Below are 20,817 nucleotides of genomic sequence, written 5' to 3'. Positions count from 1 at the left end.
TATGTCCACGTGCAAAGCCAAGGTGCTCCACCTATTTGTTTACATCTGGATTAAACTTTCGTGAAAAGCGGTATAGTGGGGTCTTATCAGAGACTTATGTGAGCACTCCTTTACACCCTTACTGAAGATCTACAACCTGTTTCCAGTCGTTGACCGGGTCAGGAATGGAATGAATGAGGCCCCAATCTAGCGGCGAGGATAGGAATTGTGTCGCCTGCCGAAGCCTTTCACACTTCTCTGGGGCAATGATTAATGACTAACAGATGAAATGAAATCATATTGGAGAATGTTGCTGGAGTGAAATATGACAGAGAAAACCGCAGTACCCGGAGAAAAACCCGTCCCGCCTCCGCTTTGCCCAGCACAAATCTCACTTGGAGTGACCGGGATTTGAACCACGGCACCCAGTGGTAAGAGGCCGGCGCGCTGTTGCCTTAGCCACGGAGGCTCTTCTTACATTCTTACTACAACCCATAAGTGCATCATAACAATGTGCAGAGTTCTGTACCCTTCATTTACAATCCCATGAATATATTTAAATTAGCTTTATAAAATTACTTAGTCTATTATCGTATAATTTATTTCTTGGATGAACGCTTTCCATCTATAAGCAATCATAATACCTTTTAATGTAGTCTCTACCCAATTTTGCACTTATTCATTCCGTCTAAAAATTTAGTTAATTAACTTTATTCCATGGATAGAGCTGACCAATTTTATTTTAAACGGTTCAGTGAGTTGGTCAATAACTGTGATTTATCTGTTCACAAAGAGTTCATTTACGAACAATGTTCTTTCTTCTTTTGCTACTAAATAATTTCGTACACACATTCACTCTGTTGTAAACATCCATCAGCTAACGTCTTTTTTACTCCAGAACGGAGTTTCATTCCTTCCTTTACCTCATACTTTGCCTTCACTCTGTCTAAAAAAGAGGATATTTTCGAAGAAAATACGAAGTTTAGTTAGACATTGTTACTTTAATTCGAAAGGTTCATTTTTACAAGGAAGATTCTTTACTTGGCAAAGCATTGAATAGAGCTAGGAAATTATAATATTTTGATACGGAATTTGTCTATCGTACCTTTGCAGTACTGGACCCATCGGCAAAAATCCGTGTGGCCCATCCGCCATTTTCTGGTGAAATCTGTGTTTGGAGTGTGCGGTAAATTAGTATAGTTGGCGACTGCGAAGACATAGGACGTATTGCGACGTGTCATTAGTTTTGTCTACGGTATATCTATCGATATAAGTAAGGTTCGGATGTTGAGGAGATCATTTTACTCGAAACCTGAAAAGTAACTGTGAATTATGGATTCCTGACTTCATATAAAGCAATTTTATGTCGCATATAAATGCATACTTCGGCCATTTTCATTGCTTTGGACATATTTTGCTCATTTTAGAGATGTAAGGTCATATTTTCTTATATTTTGAGTATTTTTGTTTAAACTGAGGCGTCGTTTTTAACAAGGTACATGTAATTGCGTCGATTTTCAAACACAGGATTTCAAAATACTCTATTAGATGTATTTTTCAATCTTTTCAAATTTGGACAAATATTCCTTCAAAAACGAATTAGGAACTGGAATAATTTACTAAGGGAGATATTTGATAAATTTCCAACTTTTAAGAAAATAATAGGTTATGTTATTGTTACTCATTGTTACGTCCCACTAACTATTTACATTATTTTTTTGGAGACGCAGGGGAGCAGGAATCTTGTCCAGCAGGAGTTATTTCGCGTGCCACTAAGTCTACCGAAACGAGGCTGACGTATTTGAGCACCTTGAAATACCTCCGAACTGAGTAAGGCTCGAACCAGCCTACTTGAGTTCAGAAGGCTGGGACAGGGGTAAATGCGCAAGATGGCCGCTATACATAGGCTCTTACGGAGAAAGCTGGACTAGGGGAGATATAGGACTTAAGGAGACGGCCTGGGGCGATTGCGCAAGTTGGCGGCTATATACGGGCTCTTATGGAGAAAGCTGGCCCAGGTGCTACTGCGCAAGATGGCGGCTATACACAGGCTCTTAGAGAGAAAGCTGGCCCAGGGAAGACATAGGACTTAAGGAGACGGCCTAAGGGCGATTGCGCAAGATCGCGGCTATACACGGGCTCTTATGGAGAAAGCTGACCCAGGGGCTAATGCGCAAGATGGCGTCGATACATAGGCTCTTATGGAGAAAGCTGGCTCAGGGGAAACATAGGACTTAAGGCGACGGCCTAGGGGCGATTGCGCAAGATGGCGGCTATACACGGGCTCTTATAGGACTAGGTTGAATTTCTCAGCCCGGCTTTTAAGAAACGTGTAGGTAAACAATTGATAGGTTATCTGCCACCTGCACGACAGCGCTAAACGCGGATTTGAGGTAAATGGTAAATGGTAAATAAACAATGAAAAAATGTGAGATCTTTGAGAAATTTTTGAACATTTTCCGAAAAGTTTCCATATTAATATTTGAAGAAGGTCCTGCCTACAGCACATGAGAAAACGTAGAAGGAATGAAACGAAGAGAATCCAACAAGTCAAAAATATCCAAGGCTGAGAATAAGAGACCCTACATAAAATCACCACAGAGTATAACTGTTCACGTCTAACCAATGGAAGGCACTCTAGAAGATGTAATCGAATCAATGACGATTAGGATTAATGGGATTCGATAACATTCGCGACAGGGAAGCCCACACAAGAAAATATTTCCTGACCTAAAGTCGGCGCATTTACTTATTTCTTACACCCACATAGCCCACAGTTGCTCTGATACAGTCCCACTCATTCTTATAATATGTGAAAGAAGAATTTCGTACGTACTTGTTGGAGCATCCCTCGTTGAGGAAGTAGATGTCCTTAACGAGCAGGGAGAAGAAGGGGATAACAATTCGTTGTCTCTCGTCGGTAGCTCCTGCAGACCTCCACATAGCAGCCTTCAGGGTGGAGCGGTAGCTGCTGAAGTTGGAAGATGGATCCATCTGGTGCTCCAATATAGAGAACTTGGCCGACTGCACTTTGCTCCACTGCAACACAACAGAACAAGTTCCAATTTTAACATTCACTTTACTTACAGCAAGATCGATATTTATTTAATATTATTCAGATCGAATTTGTTTGCCATTCGTAGGTTGTCACTAGTACAAAGTATACCAAATAACTCATGTCTCAATTATTATAATTATGCACTTGAGCAGTATTTTACAGAGTGTAACTCGTGTAAAATGAAACAAGCAGTTGGTAAAAACTAACTTGACGACCACACGGACCTTATTTAGCTTCTGCAAAATAAATAAATAAATAAATAAATAAATAAATAAATAAATAAATAAATAAATAAATAAATAAATAAATAAATAATACACCATGGACACAAGATATTTAAAATGATCTGGAAAAGGCCCAGATAGAACCATCAGAAATACTGGACAGAAACATTTACTTTCACAAGATACATAGATGGGTAGTAAAAGCCAGAGAATGAAGTCCCTAAAAGATCGGGGACTAATTAGTCAGAAGAAAGAAAACAGGCACAAAGTGAAAGAATGAAAGCAATATGGTCTGTTAGAAAGGCGAATCATAAATGTAATGCGTGATCCGACAGGGTCCATACGCAAATAATATAATATAATATAATATCATATAATATAATATAATATAATATAATATAATATAATATAATATATAATATAAATTTAGATAATGTAGAAAATGCAGTTCCGCAAAAAGCTGGAAGTATTGGGTTTAATGGTAAAGGCACGTGGCACGATAGTTAGTTATTTTATTTATGTATGGAAGAGATTCGGCTTACAGAAGTCCAGAATCAATCTTTTGGCAGTCGATATTTTGCGAGGATCTTTTTCTATCTTAAAATCACATCTGAATTCACAGTAGTTTCCTTTTGTATTCCCGTTAATGCCTTAATAACGAATGTATTGCCCTTTAATGTTTTTATATTTCCAAATGCTTAATGCTGTAGTCTATAGTAGTATATAATGTGTTATTCATTTATTTTTTTAGGATTATTACCTATATCAGATTATGTTAATGTTAGAGTTTAATTTCGTTATTTTTTATGTAGTTAAACTTTGTCCTTGTGGCAATCCAGAATGTCTGGAAAGTAGTTGAGTTTCTCAATAAATATATCTTCTTCTTCTTCCGCTGTTCCCACATCTGTGGGGTCGCGATTGCGAACTGTGTTGTACAGGTGGATATGGATCTGTTTTACGTCCGGATGCCCTTCCTGACACCAACCCGATAGAGAGGGTGTTTCTGTGGTGGTTGGTAGTGTAGTGCGTTGTCTGAATATGAAGAGGAAAGTGTTGAGACAAACAAAAAACCGGTCCCCGAGTCAGAAGAATTAATCAGATGCGATAAAATCTCCGATCGTGCCGGGAATCGAACTCGGGACCCTCTGAACCGAAGGACTCACCCCTGACCATTCAGCCAATGAGTCGGGCTTTCTCAATATATATGCATAAAAGCAATGATGATAGGACAAGGAAAATTCAAATTCAAGTCTAAAATAATAATTTTATTATCATGGTTAGATAGATAGAAAAGATTGTGAAGGCGAGGTATGCACAGGGAATGCATGAGTATGATAATCGCTTTTTAAGTTTCAAACATCTTTTTCTTATTTTAGTTTACCGGGACTGTCTTGAGACTCTAGATTGGGTTACCAAATTGGGTTCAATAATTGTAGAGACCTGCATTATTTATCACGGCAGTATGAACAGCTTTCCTCTCAGAGAGTAATTAATGTCGCTTTGAATTTCTGCAGGAATATACCAATGCATTCTCCATTTGAAGCGTGTTAATGACACAAATGAACTCACCAACATAACACATGAGTGACGGGTAGAATAGCTCGTCTTTCACACGTATAGGTGAAAGTTTACTGTGAATCGGGCGAGGTTTTCTCGCTCTCAGTTTCGCCGCAGAAGGAAAGGGAGGAAACTCTCGTGTTGCAGAAGGAAGGATAGTAGTTTGACTGAGTGATTAATTGAAAGACTGACTGATCGGTGTATTGCTCATTTTTCAAACTTAAGCAGTTTAACAAGTTAAGTAATCAGCTTCAGAAAGAACGCGAAAAAGACGAAGAAGAAGAAATAGAGGATAGAATTAGAAAAGGGATAAAGGAATCAGAAGACAAAAAGAAGGGAATAACAGAACTAGGATAACAGAAAAAACTGTGGGCACGAAGATGGAAATAAAAAGATTAAAGAAATAATGCAAATAGGAACCTAATAACAGCATGAACGAATGAGAAAGCATCGGATTAAAATGTTGATTTCTCAGAATGAAGGATAGAGTCGTATTCCCAAGAGTTCCACTATCAGATGTCATAGGAAGCCCAACTAACTCTGAGGAGGCGAACTAGGAAAATGAAGGGGATATTACAAACCAGTCTGTCAAGCGCACAGAAATGAATATACTAACCGAGCCTTCAAGTGATACTTTCAGACCATTCAGCACAGTGGCAATAGGAATAGTGTTATTAATATAGGACTGAAATAAGGCAAGAATACAATGAGTGAAGTATGGAAAGAAAAGACGGAAACACGCCAAACATCAGGGCTGTACCTCGATTCAGGTCATGGCTACTACCTTCGAATTCCATAGTCGCCGAAAACCTACCTGAGCTATTGCGATGCCAATCTGCATACAAAAAGAAAGAAGAAAGAGAGCAGGAAGAAAATGAAATGGAAAGAAAAACTTAATAGCTGAGAACCGACTGAAAGACGGGAAGGGAAGAAGTAAGTAAACACTAGAGGAACGTATATAAAAAATAATGTTATTCGATTTACATACCACTGGCTACTTTTGAGGTTTGACCTCAGACGGCCAGCGCTCTACGGCCTGAACTAATCAGCCCGGAGAAATGGATAAATTAGAAGTAATTTTGGATGAAAGAGATAAAACAGAGGAAAAAATAAAGTAACGCGTGTCGAAAAATGAGGTGGAGAAGAAAAGGAAATAAAGGAAATGAACAAAGTAAGGCATGTGGTGGTGGTGGTGGTGGTTGTTCTGTTAATGACAACCATTCCCTATTACGTGTTAGTGTCACAGGAAAATATGAGAGACTTTGACACTTCAGAGAATGGAAGCATCGGCAAAAGACGGGAGAAATCACGAAGGGCGTGAAAATAAAAGATTCCTTAGAACTCGCAAATCTAATACCATCGGAGTTGGAAGTGAACAAGAATTGACGGAAAAAGGTCATACAGGAAAAATTACCGTCAGAAGCCTACCACAGGTAAGTGGAAGCAAGGCGTCTGTAATTTCTGACACAATGGGTGGCCGGTTCGAGTCCCGTTGGTGCAAAAATGTTCACCATCTGAATATTGACCAGCAGGGTAGTAGAGGTGGAAGTATAATCACTAGACTGTAAGCCAAAATGCCGGATTCAGTTTCAAACATCTTCACGGTGCTCGTAAAGAGCGAGGACATGTGAAGCTGTCAATGATGATTCGTCCGTCGAATGGAGATGTTAAATCGCCAGTAGACTCCTTGGAGATATTCGACAGGAGTAGGCTATGCGCCGACACCGGGTTTCATCCTCTCCCTATGGGGAAAACAGAAAAGACCTAATTGGTCGTAGTGCAAGGTCCTGAGCCTGGCTGAGTGGCTCAGACGGTTAAGGCGCTGGCTTTCTGAGCCCAAGTTACGAGGTTCGATTCTGGCTCAGTTCGGTGGTATTTGAAAGTGCTCAAATAGGTCAGCCCCGTGTCGGTAGATTTACTAGCACCTAGAAGAACTCCTGCGGGACAAACTTCCGGCACCTAGGCGTCACCGAAAACCGTAAACGTACAGTAGTTAGTGAGACTTAAAAACATTATTATTATTATTATTATTATTATTATTATTATTATTATTATTATTATTATTATTATTATTATTATTATTTTAGACATTTACGGCCATTAGAGACAAAAATAAGTAACATTTACACAATTTCAGAAGCTTTCTTTGCAGCCCAGTATCACTGAATTATCTCTCTGGCAGTCTGTCTCCTTTCGGCTGTCCACCTCTGTTCTGCTGTTCTCCTTCACGAAAGTCCTTGAAGTTATTGATCTGGTGTCGCTACTGTTAGCAATGTCTTCACGATTTAGTCCACTGTTCTTCAGATCCTTCCTGACCTCCCTGAACCACTTACCACATGTGTTAGCTCTACTACCGTGTATGGAAAGAAAATTCTTAGTCAACAGCTTGTCTTCCATGCTAAATAGGTCGTTGATTCGTTGCTTCTTGATCTATTCCATCAGTCGTTCGGTTTTCTGATGTAGTTCCCTTCGTCCTCGCAACCTGTACTGTAGAGCCACAATCTTATCTTTTGGAGGATCTTCCTCTCAAACTTCACAGCCTCTCCAGGAACTTGGTGGCATTCACTTCCATAGAGACATTCGGGTTTAATCACCGTGTTGTAATGTATGAGTTTAGCCTGCATTGAAATTGCCTCTTTTTTTTGTACAGGTCGTGTGTTCTTTATTTATAAAGTAGCCTCTCCCTTGTAGGAAACAAGTGGAAGCAAATGTCAAACTCAGACGACCCACTGTCATCAACCCACGTTCCCGAATGTTAATCTCTTGGGAATCACCCATTTTAGAAGTCTCTTACTACAAGCAGAGTGTGTGATGGATGTATTGCACTCCCACCCAAAGGGGCTTTTAAACAGCCGTAAATTTTAAGAGACTCTCCGAATGCAGGAATTGCTCCAGATTTTCTGGAGAAGAAATAACTAGGTCTGAGAGGGTAGCAGCCCCGGTCTTAATTAAGACATTTGCCTACCGATGATGCTTGTTTAAAGGGGCCTAACATTTAGGTTAACCATCCCTAATGATACGAAATGAAACGTAATGTGTTATCAATTTAAAATTCCAAAATTCATCCACTAACCAGAATTCAAAAACTTGATGAAGAATGAATGGATTAACATGAATATAAAATAATCAGCGGATCCAACTCACAATATTAAAAGTTAAAAATAATTCCAAAATCAATCAATCAATCAATCAATCAATCAATCAATCAATCAATCAATCAATCAATCAAAAATCAATTCAAAAAGACGACGACGAAAAATGATCATGAACTTAAAACAATCCGTGAGTCCAACCCGCAATGCCCCACCTTATGCTGTACACTAATCAAGGGACTGCTTCCAAAGCGCAATCGTGAATCAATGATGCTTGTTGTCTAAGGGGATCCAAAATCCAGTTCAACGGCCCCTCATAATGGTACTTATCGCTAGTAAAGTAGAACCACGATATTTCTCATATAGCTCTACTAATCACAAATAACGTAGACTCACGATGTTCCTCACATTGTGGTACTACACACAGGTAATATACTACGCACAGGCAATGCAGAACTGTGGAGTTTCTCGCATAATGACGCCACTCATAGGCAACGCAAACCCATAGTGTTCCTCACATAGTGGTACTAATCACAGGGGACCGTACTATCCCGTGCTGTTCCTCACATTGTGAGTACTAACCACAAACAACGCAGACTCACGGCGTCGCTCATGTAGTGGTACTAATCACAGGCAACACCCAAGACCCGTGGTGATCCTTGAAACGCAGACCCATGATGTCCTCAAAAATGAAATGGCGTATGGCTTTTAGTGCCGGGAGTGTCCGAGGACAAGTTTGGCTCGCCAGATGCAGGTCTTTTGATTTGACTCCCGTAGGCGACCCGCGCAACGTATGATGTACTCAACCAGATGCCGAAACACCCCAGCGAGTGTAGCCTCAATTTTTTCTCGTTGGGGTGTTTCAACCGAACCTGGACAGAGGGGACCCTCCGTGATAGTGGCTGATACTATACACCAGTACAATAGTGATCTATCCACAGAGCCAGGGTATTCCTCACATAGTGGTACTAATCGCAAGAAAAGTCGACTCATGGTGTGGTACTAATCACAGGTAATCTCATGGTTCTTAATTCAGCATCCCTTGATCGCCCCTATTAGTTATCTCTTACGAAAGTCAGGGGATACCGTGGGTGTATTATTCGTCTGCGTCCCCCACCCACATTATGTACACTTGCCTACTAGGAACACGGATAGTTCGTTAACGTAATCGTGAATCTTCTGACAGGTAATACTTGAATTTAAAGCAATCCTAAATGCCAACTTACTTCGCCAGGATTCAACTCTACAACATTGAGTGTGCGCCCGCAATCAACTACACTGCGGAGCCGATCGTGGAGTGAGAAATGAAGGACGATGGATGGAGATATATATGATGTATATACATGCAATATATTTTCGCTGAGAAGAGCGTGCTTGTGTTCTACTCGCTGTTGTATTATCGAGACTCCCTCTGCGAATGAAATGAAAATCACATGTAGAGGAATAATTAATTTATTGCCACTCGTGGAAACCTTTTATTACGTTTGCAATAACATGCATTGTTTAAAATGGAATCCAATTTAGCGAGATATGTGCGACTACAATAGATTTCAGAAAAAAATTACAGGATTTCGTATGAATTACATCACACGTACATGGAGATTTCTAGGAGGTCATTTGCTTTCTAATACCCTATTCACTTGCATGAGCACAAATTAATAATAATAATAATAATAATAATAATAATAATAATAATAATAATAATTATAATAATAATAATAATAATGATAATAATGTCCGCCTCTGTGGTGTAGTGGTTAGCGTGATTATCTGCCACCTACGGAGGCCCGGGTTCAATTCCCGGTTCTGCTAAGGCTGGAACGGGGTCCACTCAGCCTCCGGAGGTCAACTAAGTAGAGGGAGAGGCTCGATTCCCACCTCAACCATCCCCGAAATAGTTTTCTGTGGTTTTCCACTTCTGGTCCAGGCAAATGCCGGGATGGTACCTAACTTAAGGCCACGGCCGCTTCCTTCCCTCTTCCTTGTATATCCGTGTCAATCTTCCCTTCGCCGTACAAGTCCCCTGATCAGCATAGAAGGTGAGATCACCTGGGCGAGGTACTGGTCCTCCTTCCCAGTTGTATTCCTCAACGCAAAATCTCACGCTCCAGGACACTGCCCTTGAGGGGGTAGAGGTAGGATCCCTCGCTGAGTCCGAGGGAGAAACCAACCCTGGAGGGTAAACAGATAAAGAAAGAAAAAAGAAAGAAAAAAGAAATATTATTATTATTATTATTATTATTATTATTATTATTATTATTATTATTATAAATACGTATTATAATACGTAGTAACAGAAATTCATTGTAGACAGGGCGAAGGTAATACACAAGCAGTATATCGCTTTGCAACTGTCAAGGAGCATTCGCGAAATGCCCGATGGATATTTATCTTATCTTTAGTAAATAGCAGTAGCGTAACGTTTCGACCTGCAAGTCCTGCAATACTGGCGGGCCCGGGGCTTAAAAGGCCCAAATAATTTCCCAGGAAAAATAAATAAATGAATCAATTTATTAGAATGCTACTCTGCACGGGAAAGCTGACATTCTGATATGTCTGTAGAATGTGCCGAAAAGGTTTGCTTTTACACTGCTTATGTGAAGTAATTGTCGGATGGTTGCATCTGCCTGCAAATTATTGTTATTGTGTTTAGTCTCTCATAACACAAGTGGCACGCCCTCTCATAAATATCTACCCAAGTTATTATTAAAGAAACACTGGAAATTGGTACAAAACGATCAAATTTTGGATCTATTTTTTTCTGTCTTCGTTTCTTCCAAGAAACTTTTTCAAAACTGAAACTTTTAAATAACTACCTATGAAATGTTATGACCCAAGACAGACAGACTATGTGAACTCAGCCTCATTCTTTTTCTTTCTTTATTAATCCGTTCACCCTCCAGGGTTGGTTTGTCCCTTGGACTCAGCGAGGGTTCCCACCTCCACCGCCTCATGGGCAGTGTCCTGGTGCGTGAGACTTTGGGCTGGGTGATCCAACTGGGGAGGAGAGCCAGTACCTCGCCCAGGCAACCTCACCTGTTACGCTGAACAGGGGCCTTGTGCATCGAATGTGTCATCCATGGATATAATTGAAATCGCCAATGCCTTTGCTTTCCAGAAAGTAGGCAACATGGTCCAGTTTCTTTATAATCGTATGTGAGCGCAGTAAAGTTTTTAAAATGTAAAGACAAAAGGTAGAAACGTATTTATTTACGTTGTATTTCAATACCTGCAAAATATATAAATACATTTCAAAATACAATATATTAATTGTGTATGTTAAATTGATTTCATTAATTTATCTGCACCCCCACTGTCGGCAGCCCTGAAGATGGCTTTCCGTGGTTTCCTATTTCCGCACCAGATCAATGCTGGGACTCTACCTTAATTAACGCCACGGCTGCTTCCTTCCCGCTCCTAGCCCTGTCCTATCCCATCGTCGTCATAAGACATCTATCTGTGTCGGTGCGGCTATTATTATTATTATTATTATTATTATTATTATTATTATTATTATTATTATTATTATTTATTACTGGTGTATTTACTGTATTTATATATGTTCCCTAAGATGTCACCACAGTCAGCAGAGAATCAAATTCGCTATCTTTGAAACTGGAGGACAAAACCTAATCATGTGTTCAAAGAATGTCAACTGATTTACCAAGATCATTCGGGAAGATTACTTGATCCAGTTTCTTGGCTAAGTGGTCAGTATTGAGGTCTTCAGCTAAGAGGGTTCAAGGTTCCATTCCCACCCGTGTCAAGGATTTTGTCTACATCTGGTTAATTTCTCTGGCTACAGCCCTGATGAGCGAAGGCTTGCAGATTACGAGGTGACGCGTGGTCAGGGTGATAAATCTTCTTGCTCGATATTCTTAGCTTTCTACAACTCTCCGCAGTATTCAGATGGAGTGAGGGCATACGATAATGCTTATGGTGATTTGTCCAGCGAATGGAGACGACAAGCCTTGAGCCCTTGGTGTTATTCGACATGAGGAGGCTACATGCTGATACCGGGTTTCACCCTCTCCCTGCCTCAATATCATCACCAGACATACAAATCGAGGTGCGACACGATATCATATTACACCGGGGCCGCTATCTCACCGTATTATAGCTCCTCAGTCGTTCTCACATAGGCCGATAGAACCTTGAAGTAGTCCTCAGAATCCGGCAAAAATCCTTTACCTGGCTGGGAATCGAACTTAGGGCCTCCGGGTAACAGACCTTTTTTCCCCCTTGTTTTACAACTTGCTTTACATCGCACCGGCACAGATAGGTCTTCGATTTGATAACAAAGGAAAGTGGGAAGGAAGCGTTCGTCCCCCTAATTAAGGTTCAGTCCCAGAATTTGCCTTATGTGAAAATGGGAAACCACATAAAACCATATTCAGGACTGCCGACAGTGGGTTTCGAACCCAGTATCTCCCGAATACAAGCTCACATCTGCGCGGTGCTTACCGCACGGCCAACTCGCTCGGTGGTAACAGACAGACTTGCTACACTTATACCACCGGAACGGCGAATAGTACATCACTCAACATAAAATTAGCGACAGGAAGGACTGTTCATTTAGCCGTAAAACTCAACCAGGTCCACAAGTGTGAGATATTTTCATCCGCGACCCCATCAGGGTAGGGGAAGTAAGTTTCCTGACGGTTTCTTTGCATTCGATAGAATTTATTTTCAGAATTTGCTATGTATGGATGAAATGAAAAAAGAAAGGATGCATTACATCATATTGTCAGTTATGGGCAATGCGTTTATGTCAGTCGTAAACGAAGGCTTTTATTAATATTATTTCTGTAGATGTTTATGTGTGTTCTCTCTAAGAGTTTTTCTAGAAGTAACTCGTGTAGTTCTTTCACATTAAGCTCGTTGCCGAGCAATTGCATTTTACGACAGCCGACGACAGATGGCAGCAATGAGCAAGAAAAGAAAATATACACACGTCGTACCCTACTAGAGCGCAACGAAATAAAACATACCTCCTTGTTGTGGACAGACGTAACCAAGGTGATAAACATACGGATGGTAAGTCTTCAATCGAGTTAAGTAGCTATACAGAGAAGGATATTTTTTCGAAAACACTTCATGTCAACAGAGGTAGAGACAAAAAGTTCCTCCAGTTAATTTTGATGGATCAGTGGTAAAGTGCCCGCCTTGTGATCTCAAGTTCACAGGTTCGAGCCCGCCGTAGATTGTTGATTTCTGAAGTGCAGTTAAACAACTTAGCTCTCCTTGTCAACCTTGTTGCCATGCTATGTGTCCGTCGGATGTGGGCGGTAAGCCTTGGTGCTATTCGACAGGATTAGGCTACGTGCTGACACCGAGTTTCATCCTCTCATTACCTCATCATCACCACCTCCTCTTATTTGAACGCGCAGGTCACCCATTGGTGTCAAATAGCAAGACCTGCACTAGACGAACCGAATATGTCTTCCAACATTCCTGGCTATAAAAGACTTACAATAAATAAATAAATAAATAAATAAATAAATAAATAAATAAATAAATAAATAAATAAATAAATAAATAGGTAAGGGTTATTCTGCCCGAAAGCAAGTCCGAACCTCCTCAGAGGTGTTCCTGAGCCAGAGTTTACGTGCGGTAGGGTGGCCAGTTCCTTTCCGCTCCTCCATTCCCTTACCCCCCACCAACAGCGCGTGGCAACCCATCCAAATCCTGACCACGCCCAATGTTGCTTAACTTCGGAGATCTCACGGGATCCGGTGTTTCAACACGGCTACGGCCGTTGGAATAAATAAATAAATAAATAAAATAAATAAATAAATAAATATTCGAACGTTAATGATTTCAGTCTCAATCTATGTTTGTTAACGCCGATTGAAGCGACGTGCAGCACTGATAAGTAGAGTTTGAATGTTAGGCAAAAACCTATATTGTTCTTGGACAGGTAACTCAAAATGAAGTTGCATTTATTAAGGTTAAAAACGGTGTTCCTAAAGCGCCTTAAAATATGCCTAAATTGCCATTAGAACCTATCTTTGCCTATATTCTTATAATTCCTATTTATCCCTTAATCGATTAAAATTATTTTAATTTATTCCGAGAAACTAAAATATATGCCGACTAATATTCAGCGTCTTGAACAGTATATTCTCGAAATACGTTTTAATAAAATCTAATAATCGGCAAGCTGTAAACTATACGCTCTGGAAGTCCTTAACAACGTCCCGCGGTAAACATGCCCGTAGTCTGAGGAGGGAGACAGTGTGCATTGACCTGCTGCAAACATAGCTCTTTAATTCATTCTGTGACAACATGTCAGTGAGTCCGTTTGTTCAGCACGTGCAATTTGCCGAAAGTGTCGGCTTCTAAGTCGTCTTTTATTAAACAGCGGTTAAAGGAGTTTCCCCATTTAACATCGGATGGTAAAATTATGTTCTAAAATGTTTGGAATAATAATAATAATAATAATAATAATAATAATAATAATAATAATAATAACAACAACAAATAGACCCTACTCTGCCAGTAAGCCCGATCTCTCTTGGGTGATATATCACTGAGTTGTCATTAATTTTGTTGCGTTAGCACCAAATGTCTCACCAGGGGTCTTTTAAAAGTCGACTCTGCAGTTTCGAATGGGCTTTTCCCCACCCTTCAAAAATCCAGCTTCCTCAGCAGGTATGAACCCATGATCTTCGGATCCGGATCTTTAAGTAGTCAGAAGATATTTGGGGTGAAAAACTTACATGGACTACTCACTATTTATATTTCCTACATCGGGGGTATGATATCACTAGAGTTTCAAATATTTGACAAATTTCACTTCCCTTTGACGTCGGCAAGAAGACATTTATCAAATCAGGGAATCCATCGATAATGAACGACAAATTTTACAACTGCCTGGCTGAAACCCAAATAGTTTTGTTGATATCGGTACTACATTTGTTCTAGGAGGAAGCGAATGGAACAGGGAGATTTATCTGCAGATAAACTGGATCGTAACAGCAGCGAAGGATGGTCCATTAAACATATTACATCATCATTGGCGTCGAATTGAAAGGAGACAAACATCGTTAACAGGGACGGACAACAACAGAACACACAAAATACTGTTCAATGCATCTAAGGACAAATTAGTTACCTTCTTCTTTTAGGTATTTTTCCCCAATTACCTAAGGTCGATAGTTTGTAGCCCAGTTTTGCGGCGATGTGTTTTCCCCGACGTCAACCCTTTGTGCATGCCTTTACTGGCAGGACCTAGTGTTTACAGTGCACTGTGTATTCTCGTATAGGCTAGAGCAATTTTGTTACTTTCATAGATCTGTCTCTGTCTTATCCTTGGCTTTGACAATATAAAAGTGACTGAGGTATGAGCGATGCTAGTAACGCCAATCCTTATGCAGCCAGTCCCTGCTATGAATGGTGTGAAAATGTTGCTCATAGGATCGGTTGGTGTATGCATTTCAGTGGGCTTGGCAGTCTGATATGTAATAGCAACTCTGGCTCGGTGAGGAAAGCAACGGGAAACTACCTCACTCCTCATTTCCCTAGTACGCCTCTTCAGTGATGCCTAGGCCATCTATGACAGCTGATGGCAGAGCTGTTGAGGATCCCACCAGCGGCATCGCTGATGGACTGAACATACAGCCCTTTGTGCAGGGATGTACTCACTACTTCGCACGTGTTCCTGTGGTGGTTTGTTGCTTGATACTAAAGATGTGTATCACAAAAAGCTAGCCCCGGAGCAACAGTAATTAACCAGACGCGTTTAAAATCCCCATCTTGGGAATCGAACGGGGGCCCTCTGAACAGAAGGCCATTGCATTAGCCATTCAGCCAAGGAACCAAACATACAGAATATCATTTCCTAAATACTGCAAAAATATTATGGAATGTTTAACTGACCCGAAAGAGCGCAAATGCTTTCGTACTCCGTATTATGAGTAATACTTAGCTATTCTTTCTTTTACGCCATGTACAGTATATTCAAAGTGAATTTGGTCTCTCTTCCAAGAAATGACTTTGTTTGACGCATTCAAGAACAAATAATTGTTTAAAATAATATTAATACTAGAAAAACTGGTTAGAGCAACTTTCTTCACACGAGTACATGCCTGAACATGTATTTTACAAGTAGAAGGCTTGTTAATTCGTATTATGTGGTATTGGAACTTATAGTTCTCTCTCACTGCAGATACAATGGGGAAATGAGTACACTAGACTTTATTATTTTGTTATACAATCTAGCCAGAAACCTCCGTGGCTCAGGCGACAGCCTCTCACCGCTGAGTTCCGTGATTCAAATCCCGGTCATTCCATGTGAGATTTGCACTGGACAAAGCGGAGGCAGGACAGGTTTTTCTCAGGGTACTCCTGATTTCCCTGTCATCTTTCATTCCAGCAACGCTCTCCAATATCATTTCATTTCATCTGTCAGTCATTAACCATTACCCCAGAGGAAAGCGACAGGCTTCCGCAGTCGGCACAGTCCTATCCTCACCGCTAGGTGGGGGTTTCATTCATTCCATTCCTGACCCTGTCGAATGACAGGAAACAGGCTGTGGATTTTCATGACAGTGACTGACTAGCTACCAGGTCGTTTAATTTCGTAACTGCAAGTATAGCCTCAAGGCTGTAGGAAGTTGTTGATATTGATGCTTGACTTAAGGGAGCAAATATAGAGGCCATCGGTCGCAAAAGATTGCTTCTTTTTCCCAATTAGAATCGCTATTTTTGCCACACATTTGGGGCGATTGCAGAGTGGGCTTCTGCTGTCCGACGGCTCTGCACTTCGACCAACCAACCGAGCAGAGGAGGGGTGGCCGCGGCTGTGACGTGACTACGCCTTTGCATTCGGGAGACGGAGAGAGGCTGGTCCCCACCGCCGGGTGCCCTGAGAATGGTTTTCCGTGGTTTTCCATTCTTCTCTCACCTTCTATGCACATCTTCTTCTCCGACACAAATTTCCTGGCCTGAGCGACGGCGTTACCGTCTAGGAGGCCCGTCTTTGTACTAGTAGCCACACATTCAGTCAGATTCCTATTCTTTTTTGACCGAGCTCGATAGCTGCATTCGCTTAAGTGCGGCCAGTATCCAGTAATCGGGAGATAGTGGGTTCGAGCCCCACTGTCGGCAGCCCTGAAGACGGTTTTCCGTGGTTTCCCATTTTCACACCAGGCAAATACCGGGGCTGAATTAAGGCCACGGCTGCTTCCTTCCAATTCCTAGGGATTTCCTTTCCCATCATCGCCATAAGACATATCTGCGTCGGTGCGACGTAAAGCAAATAGCAAAGAAAAAAAAGCACAGATACAAAATAACTTACTGACAGGTTAATAATTGTGTACCACTGGAGCAGTATTGCCATTTAGCCGAAATGAGCGGTAATAGTAGAGACAGTGAGTCTGTGTAATGTTATCGTTGATTAGTATTAAAGATTCTAAAATACGTGCTTTGGCAAGTATCGGGTGAACCACTTAGAGTTACGTACAAAGAAAACGCGTATGAGCTTTCTCGTAGTAAAGTGAATGTTAAGTGCACAAGCTTGGATTTAATTTGCGATAGGATCCACCAGTTGCCTATTCTTTTCTTTAAAAAAAAAATATTCGCAAGTTCAGTAGATACCCACATAAAAATGGTCACCATTTAGAAAGCTAATCTCCAAAAAATCAGAATATACTTGGATCTGAACTGCATAACTGAGAGACTACAACCTGCTTTCCAGTCATTGGCCGGGTCAGGGATGGAATGAATGAAGTCCTCCATCTTGCGGCGAGGATAGGAATTGTGCCGGCTGCCGAACCCCTGTCGCACTGCTCTGGGGCAATGGACTGACAGATGCAATTAAACGATACTGGAGAGTGTTGCTGGAATGAAAGATGACAGGGAAAAGTGGAGTACCCGGAGAAAAACCTGTCCCGCCTACGCTTTGTCCAGCACAAATCTCACATGGAATGGCCGGGATTTGAACCACGGAACCCAGCGGTGAGAGACCAACGTGCTTCCGTCTGAGCCACAAAGGGTATAACAGAGATATCAATACCAAATTTTAGCTCATTTGGATAGTTTAAGCGTGACTGAGCGAGAAAGAAACAACTTCTCAGTTTAAATAATTACACGAGTTGATTTTATTTTTTCCTTTTTGCAAATAATTTGACAAATATATATTCATATCGTTATTTTGAAACAGAACAGTCACGTGATGTCGTTTAGACAGACAGACAGACAGACGTCATTTCATACTTAGAAGTGCCTAGCACTATGGCTAAATGTTTAGCATCCTGACCTTTGGTCCAGGGAGTCCGGGGTTCAATTCCCGACCGGATCGTGGATTTTTAACCTTCATTGGTTAATTCCAAGAGCTCGGATTCGAGAGATGGGTGCGCTTACCGTATTCTGCATAAGAATTCATCATAGACAGGGTCCCATCCTCACAGACAGGCTGGTCGCCCCTACGGCGTCAACTCGAAAGACCTGCACCTGGTGCCTCGGGAGGTCACACGCCATTATTATTATTATTATTATTATTATTATTATTATTATTAATAATAATAATAATAATAATTGTTGTTTTACCCCCTACTAATTAATTTTATGGCTTTTGAAGAAGCCGAGGAGACGGAATTTGGTCCCACAGGAGTTCTTTTACGTGTCGATAAAAATATCGATATGTGGCTAACATATTTCAGCACCTTCAAGTACCACCGAACTGAGCCGGCATCGAACCCAGCAAATTGAGGTCAGAAGGCCTCTACCACCTGAGACACCGTGCCTACTCAGCCCTGCTATAGAGGAGATAATTCTATTTCACCATTCATACCAAATACATAATATATTATTCGTTTCTCAGAGATATATCTTTCTTTCAGAGTAATCTAGGAAACTGGGCATTAACGTTCGTTAACATATTTAGAAACAAAAAAATATAATGAATCAAATGGCATGGAACAGTGAAGGATTACTCAGTGCAGTGAGATTTCTAGTGATGAACGGTTATTCTGGGTGACGCTTTTCCTAATTCAGCGGGGACGTAGATTCAGCCATCCATCACGTGAGCTGAGGAAGATGGGTTAAGGGACAGCAGCCAATAGGAGGCAAGCGCAATTAATGGCAGGTGTTGGCAGGAAGTTTATTGCGTAATCTCTTAAACTCATTAATTTGATGTGTCGGGGAGAGGAAACTAGGGAGTGGAAGAGGAAGCAATAAGAAAAAGAAGGGAACACACAATACCAACTGAACGAGACAAGGGCACACCTGCAGCTTCTAGCTGAGCTAAATAAATGAATTGCGCAGCATCAGGTCAATTTGATTGGTGGAGAATCGTGCGTTCTTCCGAACTGTTTGAGTTTTTCTTCTTCCTAAGAACCAGCAGAGTAGCTTCGAGGTTTATACTCCGTCTGAATGCGCTAGCTGAGCCAGTACACATTCCGAAAGTGAAAAACCGTATGTGCCCATACTGATATTTAATGTTATTTATCTAACGTTAAAAGGTAAGAAAACACGTGCGGAGACGTGCCGTGTATAGGCCGCGGCTGAAGTTAAGTTCTGTATGGCTTCAGAAAAATACTTCGTATTGTTAATAGTTCAGGTTCGGATGTTAAGGAAAAGTCATATTTCTTTCGTGAGCTCATTTTACCCGAAATCTGAAGAATAACCGTGAATGACGGGTCCGTGACGCCATTCAAAGCGATGTTATGTCGCATATAAATGCATATTTCAGCCATTTCTGTTTTTTCGGTCATATTTTGCTCTTTTAGTGATATAAGGAAATATTTGCTATAATTTGAGCATATTTGTTTGGCTTCAGGCTTTTTTTTTAACAAAAAGAGCAAAAAGCAAAGCCATCTCCGTACAGGCCATGAAGGCCCTTGAAGGGGTGGAAGGTAAAGGCTTCCACTATCCGCAACCTCGGCACATGATGGGGTAGAGTGGTTAGCTCTACGCCCAGCCGCCTTTGCCCCCAGGAATTAACCTGGTACTCATTTTTGGTGTAGCCTGAGTGAACTTTAGTGCCATGTGCACCTCCGGGAGTGAAAATATAGTTTCCTAAATTTTACGACTTCCTGACGGGGATTCGAACTCACGTCCCTCCGGGCGAACCGAGCATGCCTTTACAGCCTTGGCTCGTTTTTTTTTTTAACAAGGTACACGTTATCTGCATCGAGTTTCAAACACAGCATTTCAAAATATTGTAGTAAATTTCTTTTCCCGAAACATACAGGTAACAGGTTTAGAAGACATGATTCCGAGAAAGATTATTTACGATCGTACGCCAACAGATACCAACAATCATGCTAATACTCCGCTTGTTGGTGTTTATCATTTTTTTAAAAAGAAAAACAGAGTGTGAACTGCCCCTCAGGGCTATGATGCTGAATTACTGTGTAAAGGTTTGATATACCGGTACCTATTAGCTCTATTTGAATTATTATCTGTGTGAGTTGTTTGATCACTAATCACTTTTTTGACACGTTTAATGTTATACTTGCTACCTATCGCTAAAATGTTTAAGTCATATTTACAATTTTTAGGCCATATTTAGCTAGTTTTTAGGACATATTTGCTTGCATATTTTGTACAGTGCTTATGTAGGTCATAAACTTCCAAACATACTATTAATATATTCGATAAGATTAATCAGGTATTTAAAAAAATCCTGGATACTAAACAATCTGTCAAATTAGCAAAACACTGGGTAGTGATAAAACTAGATGCATAAACAAATTGTGGCATTTTTCATAAGCAGATGTGACAAAATGCGATCTGAAAAGGACTTTTCAAATTGTTTGAAACATTCTTCACCGACAGATGTAGGAGTTCACAAAAAAAAGAATCTCAGGACAACTTCCCTTTTATACCGCAACAGACACGAATACCAAATAGTTTGATTTTTGTTCAGTTACTTTAGCATCTTACGGTGCATATTATTTTA

At 40.8% G+C, this 20,817-nt stretch overlaps 1 protein-coding gene across 1 annotated transcript in view; it reads right to left on the bottom strand.

The window, feature by feature from the left end:
* Nucleotides 1-20,817, bottom strand: part of LOC136879316 (ras-GEF domain-containing family member 1B) — a 447,741-nt gene that overhangs the window by 14,945 nt on the left and 411,979 nt on the right. The window contains exon 7 of the mRNA XM_068229058.1: nucleotides 2,816-3,018. Coding sequence (XP_068085159.1) covers nucleotides 2,816-3,018 — 203 coding nt within the window. The remainder of the gene's footprint in view (nucleotides 1-2,815; nucleotides 3,019-20,817) is intronic.

Source organism: Anabrus simplex, chromosome 8 (genome assembly GCF_040414725.1).
Source record: "Anabrus simplex isolate iqAnaSimp1 chromosome 8, ASM4041472v1, whole genome shotgun sequence".
Taxonomy (NCBI): domain Eukaryota; kingdom Metazoa; phylum Arthropoda; class Insecta; order Orthoptera; family Tettigoniidae; genus Anabrus; species Anabrus simplex.
The sequence above is the reverse complement of the archived record's forward strand: the minus strand, read 5'-3'. Positions and strand labels throughout refer to the sequence as shown.